At 28.7% G+C, this 22147-nt stretch overlaps 1 protein-coding gene and 1 long non-coding RNA gene across 6 annotated transcripts; one reads left to right on the top strand and one right to left on the bottom strand.

Moving 5' to 3' along the window:
* Window positions 1–856: 856 nt before the first annotated feature.
* Window positions 857–7510, bottom strand: LOC149894432 (uncharacterized). Of its 3 annotated transcripts, none has more exons than XR_016452777.1 (3): window positions 7348–7494; window positions 5316–6906; window positions 857–2342 (listed from the first exon to the last, which is right to left on the bottom strand). It is a non-coding gene; the product is annotated as an uncharacterized LOC149894432 (long non-coding RNA). The 3 variants fall into 3 exon arrangements; XR_016452656.1 differs by lacking the exon at window positions 857–2342 and adding an exon at window positions 5095–5315 and having other exon boundaries at window positions 5348–6906; window positions 7348–7493; XR_016452557.1 differs by lacking the exon at window positions 857–2342 and having other exon boundaries at window positions 4947–6906; window positions 7348–7510.
* Window positions 7511–7579: 69 nt separating this feature from the next.
* Window positions 7580–20808, top strand: LOC145192007 (uncharacterized). Of its 3 annotated transcripts, none has more exons than XM_090094074.1 (11): window positions 7580–7746; window positions 9230–9310; window positions 13703–13893; window positions 14961–15122; window positions 15750–15856; window positions 16202–16328; window positions 17108–17338; window positions 18675–18851; window positions 18989–19150; window positions 19998–20267; window positions 20361–20808. In XM_090094074.1, exons 3-11 carry the CDS (start codon window positions 13890–13892, stop codon window positions 20402–20404), a joined length of 1284 nt encoding a protein of 427 aa, XP_089950200.1. In that variant the 5' UTR covers window positions 7580–7746; window positions 9230–9310; window positions 13703–13889; the 3' UTR covers window positions 20405–20808. The 3 variants fall into 3 exon arrangements, with proteins under 3 accessions (XP_089950200.1, XP_089950195.1, XP_089950205.1); XM_090094069.1 differs by having other exon boundaries at window positions 7684–7746; window positions 9215–9310; XM_090094079.1 differs by having other exon boundaries at window positions 7726–7877.
* The last annotated feature ends 1339 nt before the right edge of the window (window positions 20809–22147 follow it).

Consider the following 22147-nt stretch of genomic DNA (forward strand, 5'->3'; position numbering starts at 1 on the left):
TTGTTACAAAAATCCAACTTTTTAGGACTTGTTTCAAATTCAAGCTTTTCATCCTTAGGATTAAAATCGCAAATGGTGGCATCATCCGCCACGACAACAGTTTTCACTTACTCGGACGGACCTGGTGTTCTAAGAAGGTTATGGTTGGCTCTCAATGGAAACTTTCCTGGAAATATTTTCATTCGAATATTTACAGATGGTGAAATTAACGTTGGAAATTATTCAGAAACCACGGAAGGAATGGGAGTGGACAACACTGGACTTGCTTGCGACTTGCTTTTTTCTCCCATCTGCGGCCCTTTTTACGCCAATTCTTTGCAAGGATGCAACGTTTTAAGCAACACTTTGTTGGGAGAATATTTTACTCTTAACATGCCGTTCAGGACAAACATCAGCATCCAATTGGTCAACAAAAATACCTCTTCCATCACTTACTGGATTCAACCTTTCATTTCCACTCTTGCTTCCATTCCTGTCTCCCTCTCTCTTTCAAACTTTACTGCAGGACGTTCAGATATTTAAACACCACTTACGGAAACGAATATGTTTTGCTAGACACAAATGGAAAAGGAAATGGAGTTTTTCTAAAATACATCAGGATTCATGTCATCGACGCTTCTGGAAGCTGGTGGGAATTGAGAGTCCGAATGTATGACGGCAATTTGCCTCCTGGAAACGGAACCGTTCTCAGTCCTTGGACACCTTATAATACAAACAATTACACTACTTTTTCTGGATATGACGGACAAGCCTATTATTACGCCAAATTCTCAAGATTTAAACACCTTTACAAAAATTAAAAAATTTTTTTTTTCATTACGCGTTATCACGTCATGAAAAAATAAAAAAATGTTTTGTCGTCGGAATTTTTGTCCCAGAAAAATTTTCAACTCGCGATCATCAAAAATTTCATAACGATGATGAAAAATGATTTTGTTCCCAGAACTCCCCTTTTCTAGTAGTAACCTGTTCTTCAAAATTTTCCAGCCCCACACCATTTTGTAAATGAAACAATTTGGTTCACAATGATATGTTCATACTGTTGGCAAGAGTAATCCTTCTATGATTGATTGCATTATGGATGTCATTTTGTAGGGATTCAAGAATATCAGTAAAGTTATTGATAGTTGTTTCTTTCCCAAAAGTTGCATTATTTACCAATTTATAAGCTTGCAAACAGTTAGTTACAGTTAATAGCAGATATTGGAATTTTTTTTATCACAGCTTGTTCAAGCTAATCTACATATCAAATATTTTGTTGGAGTTATTTCCATCCCATCCAATTCTGAGGTAGCCTTAAAAAAGTAATATGCTGACAAAACAACTAAATTTTAAAACCAGGTTCTCATAGGAACAATAAAACTTTTCCTAAAACTCCAACTGCCCCCATCATCAAGTGTAATCCTGATGGAGCTCTCATGAACAATTAATTTTTCAGGATTCTCAATTGTACTAAAAAAATCTGAAAAAGAAATCTTAAACTGTACTAATTTGACATTTTTGTGTCTGGGCATCTATCATATTTATGTTTCTGAGCCCAGTAATCAAGATTTTCTAAGATTCTGAGGTTAAAGAGCATAATCCTACATAGCATAAATATATAGTAAAACAACAGGCACATTTTTTAAAGTGCATAGATAAACCTAGTTTAGCGTTTGCTCATTTTAACCTAAATCTCAATATAATTAGGCGTAAATTCCAGTTAGATTCAGGAATGTCCTTACCTATAGCTAAAATCTGAATACACTGAACTCCACTGTCCTGATATTTTGAAGAACCGGAATGCAGATTTTTAGAATTAAACACATCACATTCACAAATGCTTTGTAAGAGTTTAGTTTATAATATGTATTACATGATCATTTATAATATGTATTACATGATCATTTTTATTTTTGACAAAAACTAAATTGCAGTCTATTTTTGGCCTTAGCTTCCCTCTAAACTCAATTAATTCTGCAGTATAAAAGGACTTAACGTACTGGAGCTCTTCAAGTTTCCCAATTTTTGTAATAAAATTTATTCTAAATGAACAATTTAGACCAAAAACCAACACCTGAGTTCCTAATTTAGAAAGTTCAGAAACAGTCCTTAGGGTCAACAGCATATGAAAAAGCGTCATATTTGTAAACTTAGTTCTTTGTGATTTTAAATCTGAAACTCCTATCTTAATATGAGTTGGGTTATCACCTATTGATAAACTGAATATTATCCCTTGTATTAAAATTTAGTCTTAATAATATTTGAAACTAATTCTGCCTGTAAAACACCAATACCAAAGGCTAAATCAATAAGGTTTACAACTGCCTGACTTATACAGCAATTACGAGATCTTCCGAAACCTAAAAAAAAATTATTTAAAAAATTTATACTAAAAAAAAGCACTCCCATACAAAATAAGAACAATAATCAAAATAATCGAATTTATCTCTAACTTTTCTTAGATTGCTTAAAGCATAATATTTAAAAACACACGAGATAATGAGTTATCTTGCTAAGTAAGAAAGTTTAAAAATATATATATATTACAAAGTGTGTAACTTATAAGTGCATAAATGGTAAACTAAATAATAATGATAATTTATCTCTTTTAAGCTTGTTAAATTTTCTGTTGCAAATAATCTATATACTATATACATACATGCATGCATGCATGCATTTTCCCATACATGCATGCAGGCATCCATGCATCCATGCAGGCATCCACACAGTCATGCATACATACATACATACATACATACATACATACATACATACATACATACATACATACATACATACACACACATACATACATACATACATACATACATACACACATACATACATACATACATACATACATACATACATACATACATACATACATACATACATACATACATACATACATACATACATACATACATACATACATACATACATACATACATACATACATACATACATACATACATACATACATACATACATACATACATACATACATACATACATACATACATACATACATACATACATACATACATACATACATACATACATACATACATACATACATACATACATACATACATACATACATACATACATACACATTTCCATTTACAACACCTTTCTATTTTTGAATATCGTTAAGGTAAAGTGGCTTAAAATCAGAATTTGTAAAAATTATTTTAAAATCGGGATAAGTCCTGAAACTTTTTAAGGATCTTTAATCTTGGTTTTTTATGTTTACAGACAGACGCAGTAAAAATTTAACCTTGTCACCTTTTTTTATAAACTTTGTTTTTGTAAACTATGCACTTTGTAGTTTCCAAGGATTTATCAGCCCAGTTTGAAAACTTTTAACAAGTAAGAATGTATGTGAAGTGTTACATTTATTTTTTAAAAATACGATAACATAGCAAGTAATTTTGATTTCAATTTTGCTTCCCATTATTAGATGTTAATAATGGGAAGCAAAAGACTATATTAAGCAGAACTTTTAAATGATGCAAATTTCAATTTGGTGGTCAAATTTCTTAGCTGTCACTTCAGGGACTGGTAACTCTTTAAACGGATTTCTACCAGATTTTAGGAAACTTGCTGCATTTCTTAATGAAAGCTGCATTTCTTAATGAAAAGCGTCCAACAACAAGCATCTTGTCGTGAGACCCTCGGGACAGTAACATGACGCAGCAGCTGCATGTCATTAATGAAAATGTAGAAAAGTGATTTGCACTCATTTAAAAGCTTCATTTGGGTATGAGGAAGGGGCAAAAAGAATCGCTCAGTGCATCACTTTCATAGGGGTGGCATTTGGAAGATAAAATGGAAACATCCTTATATAAGTTGTGGAATTTTATTATTATCAAAGTTTGTGAAAATTTTTTTATCTCACTTTTTATCGTCTTTAGCTTCAAGAAATAATCCTCACATAAATAAACTACTTGATAATATATCTCACTGATATGTTGTCTAACTCATTTACATCATATTTATATTTATGGTAATTTACGTCATATTTATATTTATGGTAGCTAATCTTAAAATAAACTTTAAATTATTGGTATTACTTCCTATTTAATATTCTCAGAGGGACGGCAAAGTTCTGAAAATTGTCGTTGCGTTTTGTTGAACAAAGGATAAAATTTAGGTAATAAAAATCAAAGAGTTTTTTCTATTTTTTATAAAACAGAAAAATCATCAAAATCCATCCCACTACTAAATTAATCTCTCTAATAGTCATCGAATTTAGTTTTGTTTTGATGACTCATGTTCATGGTATTTGAAAAAACTCGTTCATATATGACGCTTGATGCTCTTAAGGGACGAAGTTTAAGGGAAAAAAAAAAAAAAGATTTAGACAGTTTTTCAAAAGATATCCACTTGGAAATAAAAAACACGATTATCTCGAATATCTTTTCAAAGCTCTATCTACAACTAAGTTATAAACCGCTCAGAAGATTCAGCTTTTTTATGGGGACGGTAACCGCGGTTTCTCTCTCACTTGTCTCACTTCTCCAATTGAAATTGGATTCAAAACACTAAAGCGAAAAACTATTTTGCATGAGAAAAAAGCTGAATCTTTTGAGCGGTTTACAACTTGGTTAAAGATTGAGCTTTGAAAAGATATTCTCTATCCTTTCAATGTAAAATCCTTCATAGAAATGACAGGGGGGCTGCATAAAAAACAAACGCACAATAAAAACAAAAACAAAAACTTAATTTTGCGTTGTATTAAGGAACGGATATCTTTTGTTGAGTTTTTAATCGTGAGTAAAACTACCCAATTGGTAAAGATTCCGAAGCTAAAGACTCCGAGCAGATCTTCACCTTTTATTAACATTAAATATTTGAAAACTTGTTTGGAAAGTTTGTTAACATTTGTTGCTTTTACATCTACTTTTACTTCTGGAACTTCTTGAAAAATTTCTTTGAGTTTTTTTTAAACCTTTTGAGTCTTTGAAAGGATTAAAAAGTTAATCTTTATAAAAATTCATTAAATTTCTTAGGATTTGTAAGCGTTTATTTCTCTTTACTTAACCATCGAAACTCATGGGAATTTGTGAGGAAATCTTAGCAACAAGAGTAAGAAAAGGTCTCGAATCATTTTAACATAAAAATCAAGTTGTTAAAAAGAGCCACGAGTTTTTTTTGTTCTTTTACTGCTCACAAGGTTGGAAATCTTGATCAGCATAAAATATAATCAAAGTTTAATTACACGATGTTTCAAGGGAAATAAAATTGGATCTATGAAAACTAATCAAATATTTTTTTTGCAATACAAGCAACTCAAAAAATGTTTAATAAATTTATATCAAACTTCAGACCTTAATGACTGCCATACAGAATGACTTCAGACCTTAATGACTGCCATACAGCGTATGAAAGCTGAAATGAGTAAACAGATTAGCTAAACTTTTCTCGGCTACTTCCTTCGAAGTCTTTATTCAAGCATTCCAAAATTCACAAGCTGTGTCATATTTTTTGTTCAAATGTATTTTTTCTTCCCAGAAATAAACTCTATTGGTCTTTAGTTAAGTATACCTGTTGCCATTTCTCTCTTTGGTCACATGTTCAAATTTTTTTCATCTAGATTAATGCACACAACTCATTCGTAATGCAAACTTGCCATGTTTGGTCAGAAGATAATATCATGATCTTGTTTCAGCTTATTTAAAAAATGGAACTAAATGCTTTTGAACTGAATGATAAACAAACATGCTTACACTTTTCAAGGTAAACGTGCTTGTTTAACCAGACGTGATGTAAGATTCAGAAACTTGATCACCTCGTGCAATCGCTTGCTACACTTAATATTTAGCATAGAACTTCAAACTTTTACTTTGTTTTACCTTCAATATCAACCTCACAACAATCAATAGTAATAAAGTATTCACTCCTGGTACCTTCGAAGCGTTTGATTATTGACTCTTAATCTTGCATATTGTTCAATCGTTTAATTCAGTTGTTTAATTCAATTGTTCAATTCAATTGTTCAATTCAATTGTTCAATTCAATTGTTCAATTCAATTGTTCAATTCAATTGTTCAACTCAATTGTTCAATTCAATTGTTCAATTCAATTGTTCAACTCAGTGAGGACTTTAACGGACTTTACTTGTTCCTGCGTTTTGTATTCTCCTTGTACTCTGTTTTCTGCTTTGTATCCCAGCGAAAACACTGGCTTTGAGTTTTGTTTAAGAATACATGTGGTTTAAGGCTGCAGGCTAATTGAAAAATATAATGGTTCCTAATCTTTCTTGAACTGTTTACCACGGTTGTGCTTCTTACGTAACAGTATTTCTTATTTGTATCCCTCACTTCAAAAATAAGAATTACTGTTTATCAAAGTGTTTTAGTGTTTTAATTGTTTCCTGAAAACCTTTCTTAACTAGGAATAGAAGGATTTACAATTAAGATGACAATATATAGATCAAGATATACAATACTTTATCTCCTCGAACAGTTCAGTTCAGAACAGTTCAGACAGGAAGTCTTACTGTCGTTGTTCAAAAAAAAAACACGGCTGATAAACTAAAAACAAAAAACCTTTCTTGACAACCTAATATCGGATTAAATTTAGCTAGTTTAATTTTTAATATTTGGCAAATTAATTGGAAACTTAGACAAACATGAATGTGGCGTTGAACCTTTACATTCATATGTATAAACAAATAAAAAAAGCATACGTAGTTTTGGTCCTTAAAATATTTTTTAGCTGCAAAAAAACTGCAGCAAAATATTTTATTATCTCTATGTATGAGTCAATATCAGTCATTCTTGTTATTTCCAGCAATCAATTGCCTTGTTTAACCAAGGTTTAATTTTCATTGCTGTTGTTATTGTAAAAGATGTTAGCATTTAACGATTAAACCTACGTTGTGGAAACCCGCATTGTAGAAATCTGCGTTACAGAAACCTGCGTTAAAGAAATACTCTACACAACTTTGGAATTTAAAATATAAATTATCATAAATTAAAACATTTAAATTATATATTTACCGTATATACTCGCGTACAAGTCGAGAAATTTTGGACGAAATATTTACTCTAAAACAGCAATTCGACTTTTATGCGGGTCAGAAAAAAAACAAATTTATTCCTAGAAATTTTTTTTTTCGTATTTCTCATTTTTTGATTAAAAAATGTTTCATTTAATATTGATTTTGTATTGATTTTGGATCGACTTATACGCGAGTATATACGATATATATTTTTTAAACTAATCAGATATTCAAAGAACCCCCTCCAATCTTTGAAGAAATAGTTGCTGATGTTTTCTGTATATACACTAATAGAATATATAAAGTAATATAAAAAATAAAAAAACAATTGTTTTGAAAATAAAAAATAAGCTTACCTTCGAACATAACTCATAAAATATTGAATTTTAGTTACCAGCCCTTTCAGAAGGTGAACACCGATATACTTCTACTAGCTAGCCTGAAAAGAAAACAAACTAGTCACTAATTAGCCTAAATGACTCATTTCTTTTAGTTAAAAGGGATTCCGAACGTCCATTGAGAAAGGTTTAAATAATAATAATAAGTTTTAAACAACCTTTTTTTAAAAAGCATTGTCTCTAAATCCTTATTATTGCTTTAACTATGCTCCATATGGACATACCGTATATTTGATTGAATTCCTATTATTATTTTTTCAAGATTTTTTTTTTTAGATACCATTAGATTGAGTCATCTAAAATCACGATTGGTAAACGGATTGCGCATCTAGGTTTAATAAAATTTGCAACTAAGAGGTATGGAGGTTTTTTTATCAATAGTAGTTTAGTATACTTTTTTCTATCTAAGTACACCAGATATGGTATAATCCAGTTTTTTTACAGAAGAGTGAGTAGTCATTATAAAGTTTTCTATCATTGGACAGCAGGTAAAAGGCATTCGTTAACGGAAAAGATTGCAATCGTCTGCTAACACAAATAAGTTAAACAATTTTAAAAATAAAACTTAAAAAAATAAATTAAAATACTTTTAAATAAACTTTTTATATATTACATTTTTAGTCATCATTATCATGATACTAACAATATTTTATTGAACTGACGAATATTTAACTCTTTTTAAAGTTTAAAGTGACGAAATAAAAATAGATATTTAAGAAGTAAATATAAATATTCAACCGAATTATTTAATAAAGTACAAGTGACGTGATTAGTAATTGATACAAAATATGCATTTTTAAACATATAAATTTGCAAAAATAAATTAAAAATATGCAGAATAGTTTAAAAGCGAGAATTTAAAATCTAAAAAAACTATTAACTATAAGCTGTCAAAGCCAAGTCATTCTATAAAGACGGTTTTCAGTAGTTAATTCTCTGTGAATTGTCGGATTTTAAGTATTTTTAAATCATTTTAATAAAATAAAATAATTTTTATAGTTTAGCAAACATTTATTAGATCGCCAAGGTTTACAGTACTTGTGTTATTGGGCTTCAGAAAAAAGCCAAAAAAATTTCGTACTAGAGAAACGTTTTTTTACTTCTCTCAGATAAGTAAGATAAATAGAAGATTTTTCTGGAATAAAGTTTTACTTGTTTCTCCACTAATTTATTATTAACAGGTGTAAAGTTTCTTGGGTTGAAATCTTTAAAAGGCTGAATTCTTTGAAGAAAACTAGATCAACATGTAAAATGAAAATTTTAGAGAAACAGAAAGTAATGCTAGCCTATCAAAAGTAAATACATATTACAGAGCAACCAATAAGGTCGCAATCATTAATCCGAGATGGAAATCCGCTTTTTAAAGAAGTTTAACTATTTTAGTTAAAAATGCAAAATTATTTTATTTTTAATCATAACTTAAATGTTTAAAGGTTACTGAATTTTTTTTGAGTTTCCATGAAACTGTCATTTACTTTGATTTATTTCATCAACTAAACATAATCATGACAATTAGGAATAATAGCGTTAGAAAGGTCAGGTTTTGTAGCAGCAGTTTCATTATAAAAATCAACTTTAATCCTTTTCATTTTCTAATTTAGATTTGGTCATCTTAAAATAGAAAAGGTCATCTTAAAATAGAACTTTTTTTTATTAAGATGACTACTTATATGAAATAGTAAACTCAATTTCTATCGTTTAAGGTTTATAACTTTGTAACACGCTAAAATTATCTTAACATTTTTGTTATTTAGCTGTGATTATTTGTAGTTGATGAATTGTCATCTAATTTGTAAACAAATAAAATGTCTCTAATTTTTAACAGATAAAATGTTTCTAGTTCGTAAACAAAAAATGACAACAAATTGGGGAGCTGTCCTTTTTGCATCTTTATTTTTTTTGGTTGTGCCCAACGGAAATGGTTAGTTACTTTATTTTTTAAATTCTTACAGTTTTTGTAGTTAACTATAACTTATTGCAACTTGTGTCATTATTAAAGTTTGTACTAAGTTTAAAAAAAGTATTCAGTTAAAAAAAAGATTCACGTTAAAGTTTATGATTGACGTTTAACATCAATCGTCAAAACTGTTAAACTCTGAATTTACGGTGACGTTTTAAATACAATTTTTTTAAATCTCATTACTTGGATACCAGCTTTAGATCTCATCGCTTGGATACCAACCGTCGCTTTCTATTATTTATGACAAAAAAGAACGAAAATTACTTATTATTTCCTTCAAACTTTGCTGTTTTGAAATAGGAAAAAAATTTTTTGAATCTAGCTCCATTATTAGAATTAGCGAATGTGAATGTTCACAAGCAAAATTTTAAACAAAACAACATCAAGAAGTATTTATTCAAAAATGAAGTAAAGTGCCGACATTTTTGCCTAAACGCTTGCTGAAACAGGTCTTATGAGCTTTTCCAATTTTAACAAAAATTGTCTCAGAGTACTATATTGCTCTTGTCTCAGTAGATCGAGAAAAATGAGTCTGTTGGTTTTTTAACTTGGTGATGCCAACCTGTGACATTTTTTCAACTTGTCTCCTCTTAAACAATTTTAAACTGAATTGCTATTATTGCATTCCTGTAAGCTCTGGTTTCACAAGCCAGCACTAAAAAGAACTTTAACAAGGTTTTTTCAAAAATTCTAAGCAACAAATTGATAAAAACTCAACGCTGCAGTTTCTTTGTAATCTGTAAGAGTGATTGTTATAAACATCTTAAACTTATCTTGTTAGCAGGACACCTGGCAGTTACAAGCAACAATTTTTTACCAGTTGATCATGTAAAACCTTCACTTTTTGCGATGCAATTAGTATTCCTTTTATAAAAAAATATAGTTGAAGCAACTGGTTTAACTTATATGCATCTCAGGCTAATGGCAAGAAAAATCAAATTTGTCACAGCAATTGAAGAAGAACAGTTGTGAACGTGTCCAGGTGCTAATATTGAGCAGTAATTCCACAGAGTTTTAAGTAGTCTGTTGAAGAAGATCTAATCAGGGTGAGACAATAGCTACTGGCCAAGCACCTACAGAAACTAATAAGCCTACAATCAATGTCAATCTTTTCTTTTTTCGTGCAGTCTTAAGACAACATAATTAATTTTTTTCTTTAACAAATATTCGACTAAATTATTCTAAATGAGCGCAACTCGAAGGATATGTGTGCTTTTTGCAGCGTTTACAATAAGTAAGTTATCAAATCATAAATGCACTTTTCTTGTTTTCTGTGCTGCAAATTCAGAAATAACATTTTCAAAAGATCTCTGTTGAAGAATTTCACTATCAACGAAGAGTAGTCCGATTGCACAGTCATTAGACATACAAAAACTACGCTGAAACTCCTAAAAACTTAGATTTTTTAACAGTTTGTAAACTGATATAAATTTATTCTTTATGATTTGAAAAGCCAATAAAAACCTTCTTTTTAAAAAAAAGGCTAAAAAATTTTTTATTCGCAAATATAAAAAAGTTTACAACAATCTGGAAAGTATGTATAATACAGGCGCGGATCTAAGGGGTGGCCATTGTGACAATGGCCATATATTTTAAATTTAACGGCAGCCACATTAGTTTTGGGTTTTTTCGCTTAAGGAATATCCCTAAAAATTTAAATTTGTCTGCCGTAATTTACGAATTTTGGCTATAGAGATTCCTGCCATGGCTACAACGGTTCTTATTATACGTTACCGACGTTTTATTCAATAAATAAATGCTGTGAAAAAGTATTAAAATATCAATCTTTTATCGAAATTTAAACCGTGAAAATAAAATTTGGCCACACAGTTACAAATTCCTGGATCCGCGCCTGTATAAGATTAAAAATAGTTTGTCAAAAAAATCCATTTCGCCCTTTTTGCTGTTAACGAAACCTTTTAAAGTTCATTAATCACATGTATTTTAATCAAAATCATTTTTAAGTAATGATGGAAAATCTTGACAGTTTGAAATATAACAGTTTTTTGGGAAGGCGATGCTTTGATTAGCTAGTGTTTGGCAGGATTGAAAACTGGATGTTTTTAATTCCTGTGGTGCCCATCGGCATTTTAAAAGTGAAATATCTTTTAATTTTACATGGTAAATCAGTTTTAATTGTAAATTTTTTAGTTTTTTGAATTTTTTGATTGCTTATATTATGTGAATTTTTGTCATTTTCTAAGCACTGATATCGGTACTGAAGCTAGACATTTTCGTGCCATTGTTTAATAAAATTTCTTGGTCTTTTTTTTTTAAAAAAAAAAACGATTTTTATTGATTTTTCAACTCATAACGTACAAGTTTATATCAGTTTACCAACTGTTAAAAAATCTCAGTTACTTGGAGTTTCGCGCATTTTTTGTACATTCTGACGACTATGAACTGTTGAAAGGCGCCGTTGTCCAAGGTATAGGACAGTCTGCAAATAAAGGGTAATATCTAATTGCATTTGAATTTTTTAAACTTTGTAACAATTGGGGTAAAAAAAAGTAAACACTCTTTTATCTTGTTTTCGCTTATATATATATATATATATATATATATATATATATATATATATATATATATATATATATATATATATATATATATATATATATATATATATATATATATATATATATATATATATATATATATATACATGAGAGGAGGGTGGACGGGGAAGATTGCCGGGGCCCCGTGTATCTACAAAAAAATTTTTAAAATCATTTTTAAAAGATTTAACTTTCATTTTTAATTTTCAATGACACGCTTCTATTGGTCCTGGGTATATAATTGATCATAGTGAGGGCCCCTTAAGAAAACTTCCCCAGGGCTCGAAATTTCTCTCGGTGGTTATATATATATATATATATATATATATATATATATATATATATATATATATATATATATATATAAAACGAAGAAACAACAACTATGTATGGTACTTAAAGTTTCATGCCTAGCGGCAATCATCAGCCATGAAATACCCAAAAAATAAGGGTCGGAGGGGCAAGTAGTTTCATTAAAATTCTCTATAAATGTTATCTTGCTTTCTGGTTCTAGTATAGAATGTTCTTTTATTTTATTTATAGAATTGCTTGTTAAACTTTATTAATCAATCTTGAGATCGTGATTTTAAAATGTTTTTTAATAGTTAAAAGCTCGTTCTTATTTAAGAGAGTATGTTCCATGGATGATTCTGCATCCTGTTGTGGTTTGTATCGTTTTTGATTAGCAAGGAAATTCTTTCATCTAATTGAAGAACTTTAATGAACTTTTTAGCTACAGCATACTGGTATTTCATGGCTGATGATTGCCGCTAGGCATGAAACTTTAAGTACCATACATAGTTGTTGTTTCTTCGTTTTATATATATATATTGCTCTATTTATACAAAATATTGAGCACTCTGATACGAACAAGAGATATTGTATTTGAAAATAATACAACTTGAAATAGCTATATATATATATATATATATATATATATATATATATATATATATATATATATATATATATATATATATATATATATATATATATATATAAATCTAACCTATAAACCCAAAAAGTTGCTATGTGTATATGGACGATTCCGGGATCCATGTTCAGGGTGCTTGTGGCTAGAACTAAGTTTAGCCTCCTCCAACCTCTCCTTGTCACTCTGGCGAAGAGGTGGTTACGGAGCTGATAATTATAAGTTCTTCCTCCATGAAAACCAAAAAATTGTAAATATGTGTTTTTGCGGTTTTTAATGACAATTTTTTTTTTTTTTTTAATGAGGGATATTTTTTGAAAAATATAAGGTATAAATGAATGAGAAAATTTATAAAGACAGGTATTTGTTTGGAGACAAGATTATTGTGATTTATCGATGTGTTTGTTGCGAAAAAGTTACATGACCACAGTGTGGTTTACTTCCCAAAATCATGACTACATAGCTACAAATGCATTTCTGATTAATACAGTAAAGCTTTATATCTAATAGCCCGGCACATTGCACCATATTCCAGCTAGAACATACATACATACATACATACATACATACATACATACATACATACATACATACATACATACATACATACATACATACATACATACATACATACATACATACATACATACATACATACATACATACATACATACATACATACATACATACATATGTACGTACGTATGTATGTATGTATGTATGTATGTATGTATGTATGTATGTATGTATGTATGTATGTATGTATGTATGTATGTATGTATGTATGTATATATGTATGTAATATATATAAAAAGATTTAAATAATTATCTATTTATATATTCTGTTTATTCTCTAATATTTAGCTTTTCTCAACAAGACATGCACCTTTAACAACAATGACAACAATAATAACTGTAATGATATATTCAATACAGTTTTTTTAAATGATTCAAAACCAAATCTTGAACGCTGGGCTCTTGGGCTTCCAGAAAGTACTAGTGTTGGTAAGCCAAGATATGGAAAAGTTTGGGTACTGTTGCAAACACTGATATGTGTAAGTTTTTTTTTTTTCTTTGTCTTTAAATTGTTTTCAATGAACTTTAATTTTCGATAAAATAATAATATACCATTGAACTGCTATGCCTTTTTTAAGGATGTATAAATATATTTAAAGAACTGCTTACTATTTTTTTGTTTTGATGTAATGCATTCACATTATTAAAGCTCCATATATAACTTGATTTTGCTAAAGAATTTTACTAAAATTTCTAGATTGATTATAATATGAAATAGATGATAATTTAGTTTCCTTAGAGTCTGTATCTATTATAGATAGTGGATTAGTGTGTTAATGATTGTATCAAATAAACTTTTCATTATTAATTTATGTCTAGATGCTTCACTTAATTTGTCACTTGCTTTCTTTTTATTAACTTCAACAGTTGACAGTTTCAGTTTTAATCTAAAACTTAATTGAGTATAAACCAGTATAATATTATCTAAGACTAGCATGGTAGACAAGGAGATGTTAATATCTTGTTAAAGCATGCTGCTTAAGTCTAATATATGTCCCTAAGAAAGCTAAATACTCCTATCCAAGTTAGTAAACAAGTTTACTAACTTGGATAGGAGTATTTAGCTTTCTTAGGGACATATATTAGATTTAATATAGGGGCATATATTTGACATTTTTTTTCATTCAATTTTGTTTGAAATTGCATACAACAAAAATTATTTTATTTTAAACAGAAAGAATGTATTATGGAAGGTTTTATTAACAAAAGAGATTCATATATAGGATTTTCTTTTGTTTTATAATTTTCTCTCATGTTTACTTATAAAGTCTTTGGCTCAGTTGTTTTAGACCAATTAAATTTCAATAAATGTTGCTAAAATGTTGTTATTGAAAATTTTGTTATTGAAATGTTTAATGGTCTTGATATTCACAAGAATATATAAGATAATAGAAACAGTTCAATAATATCATAACACTATATACAGTATTTCATTTAATTGAAACTCAAAGTTATTTAATGGAAACTTATATATATATATATATATATATATATATATATATATATATATATATATATATATATATATATTGACTTTTTTCTTTAGCGAACTACTACATTTACTTTTATTCTTATTCACCTATTCCTGTTCCCATCAGAAATCATCTTAGGGTATTTTGTCCAGATGCAACTTCTGGTTTAATAAGACTGTCATTTGATTATTATCAGTTTGCTTCAAAGAAACCTCAAACTATACTTTCAAGAATCAGTAAGTTGACATTGTAGCTTATGGTTCTCTACTTTCTAATTTTTTGTGTGTGTTGTAATGTTGATGTTCAGTTTATGTTGATGTTTAATAAGTTACTATCAAAAATAAAAAACCATAAAAATTGATAAGTTTAAAAGCAAAGCTGGATAAAAGCAAGAAGAGTAGCTGTTACCCAGCTGTGTAATAGCAATGAGGGCAACTTAAAAACTAAAACATTTGATGCCTCATAAGTTAAACCAAGAGATATCATGAAGTTTCTTCATGCTTGGGGTAGCTTATTGAAATTCAGCAAGTAAATATACCAGTGCAATCTGTTGCCAATTAATTGTTCAAAATTTAGCCTCAAGCCTTTTTCTGTATTTTAACCCCCTCCCCCCCCTCATATCTCAATTGAAAAACATAGTTGAACAGAGCAATTTCTTCCTTCAGCTGGATTATAGTAGAACTTAACTTTATTTTTTATTTTTTCATCTAAGCTCCCATATCAAGATATTTTTAAATAATCAAATTAAATTTTGTCTCCTATTTAATTTTATTTGTTGAAAATAAAATATTTGTTTATTGTATATTATCTTATAGGTTTCTAATTTTTTAAGGACTAAGTTACAAAAAGTCATTTTTTTTTAGTGTTGACATGTGGACAAGATAATAACACTTATATCATTAATGAAGCTATGGCATCTAGATGGAGGAAATACAGTGTGATATTGCCTTGGAGAGTAGCAAAGTTTGGGGTACATGTTTTACTAATTTTTTTAAAGTTTTTAATATATTTTTTTTAAATCATTAGTTCAATTTTGGTGTTTTTAACTTGGGATATTTATTTTTATTTACCTTGTCAAAAAATTTTGAAAAAATTGTATGAAAAATTAAATCTTAGTAAATTTTTGGGAAAAAGCAAAAAGGTTTAAACATAAAAGTTCTTATTTTTTATGTTATATATTTGCATTTTATATGAGTATTTTTATGTTTGAAACAGTTATTTATATTGGATATACTTATATTGTATATGATATATTTGCTTGATGCATTATTTAAACATGTTATGGATTTAAGTATTTATCTTTTATGGACATCAGTGTAACATAACTCTTCCTGATTATTTGAATATCTACAACGGTGTTGGTTTATCATCTGCAACTCAAGATTGGTATGGTTACAACACACTGTCTCTTGATAATGTTTTGTTTACACAAGTTCCTGAAGGTATGAATATTTTTTATGAAACAGTGTTGTATCAGTTATTTATCAAATTCACTTTCACACAAATCAAACATTGACATAAGTTATTGTTTTACCTTCTTTTCGTTTTTCCTTCGTTTTCAATTTTTTATATTTGTAAAATTAATGTTTTAGGCTTCAATCAAATAAAAAAACTAAATTTTTTGAACAATAAGAACATCAATATTTATCATTAAATATCATTATCATGAATCAACCTTCTCATCTGGAAAGTTTTGTTAGGTTTATAAAAACAAAATTTTAGCTAAATAAAAAAAAACTTACATCTAAAAAAACACTATCCCAAAAAAAGTTGCAATACATTGAAGTTTTTTTTTAATCTTTAAAGTAGCATTTTACCAACTGCAAAATGAGTGTTCATTTTAACAAGTGTTTTTCTCTTAAGGGTTTTTAAACTTTTACACAAAACATTTTGTGTATGAAATATTTTATGTGTGAAACATTTTATGTGTGTGTAAATGTTTAAAAATCTTGGTTTAAATCTGTATCAAAGTTGTACAACATTGAAAGTCTTTGTCAAAAAATTCAAAAACGTAGCAGCAGATATTAAAGCAGTTGAAATAACAAACAAAGTAATTAACTAATAAGACTAATTTAAAAATAGTAAAAAATACAATGGTTATTTTAAATTTCTATCAGTATGTCACTATTGCATGTGTAATAATTTTTCATATAATACTCCAAGATGTGATTTATTTACGCTGGTCAAAATCAAATGTAATTTTTGGTTTTTTTATTTGCAGAAACAATAACAGCATCCCCAACAACAACAACATCCCCAACGACAACAACAACCCCAACGACAACAACATCCCCAACGACAACAACATCCCCAACAACAACAACATCCCAAACAACAACAACATCCCAAACAACAACAACATCCACAACACAATCATCAACAAAAATCCCAGTGACATGTGCAGATGGAAGTTCTTTATATGACTTTGGAAACAAAAATTTTACATGTGCACGTGAGTAAGCTTTGAATTTATTTTTTTATAATGCAGCAATTTGTGTTTAGAATTAAAGCTTGTACTTATTTAGAAACAATTTAAAGGAAAATACAGCACTGCAAAAAAAATGATATTTCACATCATGCTTTATTTTTCTCTTATCGTTTTCTTGCGCTCTTTTGTCCTATATGTAATTTTTCCTCTATTAAAATCAGTTAGACTACATAAAATTGTCTTAGAAAGTCACACAACCTAAATCTATATCAGGCCAATAAAAGCAAGATATCAGATCAATAAAAACATGTTACGCTAAAAATACCATTTTACTCAATGAAAAATGTAGAAAATGGCAGAAAATGACTCCTCAACTCTAACTCAGTTTTTATTTTAAAGAATTCTTTTTCTTTTAACATCCTTTTTTCAGTTATCAACATCTCTGATTATGATATCATTTGAAAAATGTTTCTCACTTTTGTTTCTTTCACTTTCACTGAGTTTCCAGAATTTCATTTAAGGAATTCTTTTCCTCATAAACATATCCATATCACATAAACAGGATTTCAATAGCAAATCTATTATAAATTATATTATTATAAATTATATTATTATAAATTATGTTATTATAAATTATATTATTATAAATAATATTATTATAAAATATTAATATTATAAATCATTATTATTATAAATTATATTTCTATAAATTATATTACTATAAATAATATTATTATAAATTATATTTTTATAAATTATATTATTATAAATAATATTATTATAAATTATATTATTATAAATTATATTATTATAAATAATGTTATTATAAGTTATGTTATGCAGAGTGGACCCTAAACTTAAAGCAATCAAAGGATTTTTATTATCTCTAAAGTCCTAATGAAATAAAAATGCGTGAGCAAAAGAAATACAAGGGTTTGAAAATTTAAACAATTTTTCATAACTTCCTAAATATTTTTTTAATGCGTTCTATATAAGAGTTATTATATATAAGAGTTATTATATATAAAGGGAATTATTCTGCTCATTAGTTCAGCAGAATTAATGAGTAGAATAATTCTCTTTAAATTAAAAAAAATCTAGCAGGGAATTTTTTTGGTAACTGTCTATCACTTAATTAGTCTGTTACTTTTAAAAGTTCCCTGATTTTTAGTTGTTTTTTTTCTATAACTAAATATTTCTTTATGCTATCATTATTTGTATAAATATTGATTACTTAAAACTGATCTTGTTTTACTAAATGTTTTGAATATTTACCAGTGCATAGTTTTTTTAGGGTGATAATTGATTAGACACTTTGTACATTTTTTTTATTGAGTAAAATTGTAAAGCTTGTGTTTAGCCGATGGAGTATGGCAGGATCCAGTGCAAACTACCAGATGCTCTGTTTCATGTGGAGGCGGAAAAGCAAATTTCACATTCTCCAGTTGCTTTAAAAAATTTAATTATTCTAAGGACTGCGATGAATCAAAGAGGGTTTATACAGGGGATTGTCCAGTTGTAGTGTGTCCAACAAGTTGTGAGTTTAAAAACTTTATCTTTTTTTATTTACACCAAATTTTGTATAAAAAATTCTTTTCATATTTTTCTCTTTTGTACAAAATTGTTACTTTTGTAAATCTAATTTTGTTAAAGAAAAGTTGTTTTATTTGTTAGCTTGCCAAGTGATGAAACCCAATTCTTGCGGTGATATAAATGTTATGTATCGTAACTTCATCCCAGGTTTACCGGATTTAAATATCAATGTTGCCAAAATGAATGAAGTCTTGAATCAGCTCACCATTTTTAATATGGATTCAGTTCAAATAATGTTGAATGGTAATTTAATTTGCATATCTCTTATGATATTAAAAATGATTCCTAAAATCACTTTTAATTATAATGACTTCAAAAAATACCAAGTTCTTTTGACTGAAAAAAGGTTTGGGCATAAAAAATGAATTTTAGTATACAATAATAAAATGTTGATGCATAATTATTGCGGCTTTTTTTCAAAGTTTATTCAACAAAAATATTTAACAAACGGATGTTTAAATGATTATTCCGGAGTGTAATCTCCATTCACTTCAAGAACTACTTCCCATTTGCTTGGCAGACAATCAAACCCATGGGCAAAGAAGTTACTAAGTCGAATGTGGACGCAGCTCCCATCCCTTATTGGCGATCGTTTCGACGACATGACGTTCAACATGAGGACGGGCATTGTTGTGGTGGAAGACAATATGGTTCTTTTTTCGTGGTCGTTTCGCCTCGATTACAGCGTGAAGGTGGTCAATCTGAGCCAGATAGACGTTGCTGTTAATGTTGAACTGCCCAACAATAACACATGCTGTTTGAGATAATTTCCTAGAGGATGAATCTCTTCTGTCCCACCATAAACAATATAAAGCCTTCTTACAGTGGACATCTTTTGGCATTTTTTTTGGGAAAACACACGGTTACACGCGGCACCTCTCTTTTTACGTATTTTAAGAGTAGCCATCATGATTCGTATATATATATATATATATATATATATATATATATATATATATATATATATATATATATATATATATATATATATATATATATATATATATATATATATATATATATATATATATATATGTATGTATGTATGTATGTATGTATGCATACAGATATATATCTGTCGTTTTTTTAGATGCTGGTTGTGATGTAAACTCATTAGGAGCTGTCAAATTTCGCATTTCTGTTGCCGAGGAAGCAGCAAACCTTTCCCTCAGTCAACTAAATGCTGCACTCGAGGTAATGTATTCAATTATTGATTGTAATCCTGGTGACATCAACATCAAGCAATGGGATCGATTTGACGAGATTATCGAAAACATAACCATTATAGAAAGTATTAAAGCAGATCTAGATCAACGTCGAAGCATGGTCATTCAAAAAGAAAACTTCTGTGGTGGTCAAAGTGAGTTTTGTTTTAAGTCATTACCTTTTGAAATGAATTGCCTTAATGGTGTTAAGCAATTATGTTCAATTTTTTTTCAATTGTTTATTTTAGAATCGATTCTCGAGAAAATTTCTCAGGCTGTTCGTCAGAGTTAATAGAGCTCAAAAGACGAGAACGATATCTTCATTTTCTCAGACGTAAACTTATATTTAAATCTGAAAATCTTTTAACAATCCCTTCTTTATTTAAAACGATAAAATTGTTCTTTTCTAAAGGAATTCAATTTAAAATCCAGAATTTTTTTCCCTCCTGTTTTTCGTTTTAACATTTTATTCTTTAGTTTATCTTATGAAGAATTCTTTATAAAATCTATAATATCGCCTTCTTACCTGGTTGAGCTCTGAAATATGCAAAACATGAAAAATCTAATTCTTAAGAACGTCAAAAAAAGCAAATCTTTGATATTTCTTTTATAATAACATTATTTACTGTTAATATTTGTCACCGATTTTTTTACTGTATTATATTTGTATGAATGAGCACAGCATGTTTCTATGCAGCACTTTAGTTTTTCAGTGTCCGCGTGCTTTGAATCCACTGTGAGGAATATATTATCATGCCAGTGTTGACGAAAACAATGTGTCAATCTTTTTTTCGTCGACTTTTAATCATCTCTTTTCCTATAGGTTATAAAATATTACTACTTGGCGCTACAGATAATTATCTATCTTTCGCTATTGTCATAGAAATGAAAATTCTACTAGACCTTGAGATCGAATAATAATTGCAAGAGATCTACCTGCAACTGATATCGCCTCAACTGGTATCCTATTTTAAAAGAGTTGATATTTTTGTCTATTACTATGGTGGACTATAGTTACGTTACCACGAACAAATTACTCTCAATTAGACTCAAATTATTACCGCATTCACACCAACAAAAGCAAGTTTTAACGTTCGCTTTTAAAATGGTGTTCAGTTTAAACCTTTTTTAACTATTATCCTTGTCACATATGAAGAGATATCGATTTTCGCAGAAAAAGTTGTATTTTAAATACAAATCATACTTATGATACATTCGGCTTCCGAACAAAAGTTTTTTAATAAAATAACCTCGCAATCTTATCAAGTTGTATTTAGCTGCCATTTTTTAAACATTTGAAATAAGGTTTTAAAAAGTAGTGTGAACGGAGAAATGCGTCACAAGTTTAAGTAATCACGATGTAAACAAGTTTTACTTATGGTGTAAGTGGGGTATAAATAAACTTTATAAAGAATTAGTTTTGCAACAATTTAAAACCATTAAAATTGAGTTTTGTGAAGTTATATATCAATAATACTAAAAAGATGACAAAATTGCAATTTTACTGTTTATTATAAAAAATTTACATAAAACTTAGCTTTTTTACTTTGTAAAATCTCGAAGATTTAAAATTGATCGTTTGGAGAGACAATCTATTTAAACTAGTACAAATGCAAGAGTGTCTATGCTGCTCCACCAACAGAATATATAATAAAAAAAAAGAGGTCTGTGGAGAGCACGCACCAATAAATTGACCATTAACAATAATAACAATAATTAGGTTACAAATACCACATTTAACAACACCCACTTTCAATAATTAAATAATAAATCTCACTTTCAACATGTTCCTTTACAATGATTAATTTTTTACTGTAATTTTTAACACGCTCCCCCTTGTTGAATTGCCAACAATATTTGTCTTTTAATTGTTTTAGATGTTGTCCATCAAGAGCTGCCTGTCGGGTTTAACGTTTATTAATTGACCTGAGCGCCGCATGCACAATCTCGGTTTCAACTGCACGGACATTTTTTTTCTTGCTATCTTGTTCAATATCGATCTCCAGAGGAATTAATTTTTGGACAGGTCGGAAAC

This window comes from Hydra viridissima, unplaced genomic scaffold (assembly GCF_058129835.1).
Source record: "Hydra viridissima isolate aposymbiotic clone 2 unplaced genomic scaffold, HvirCarnegie_v1 scaffold_1, whole genome shotgun sequence".
Taxonomy (NCBI): Eukaryota; Metazoa; Cnidaria; class Hydrozoa; order Anthoathecata; family Hydridae; genus Hydra; species Hydra viridissima.

Excerpts from the sequence above, each read along its gene's own strand:
- LOC145192007 (XM_090094074.1), top strand. Across the intron at positions 15,123-15,749 it reads AACTATACTTTCAAGAATCA|TGTTGACATGTGGACAAGAT; the intron begins GTAAGTTGACAT and ends ATTTTTTTTTAG. Across the intron at positions 16,329-17,107 it reads GTTTACACAAGTTCCTGAAG|AAACAATAACAGCATCCCCA; the intron begins GTATGAATATTT and ends TTTTATTTGCAG.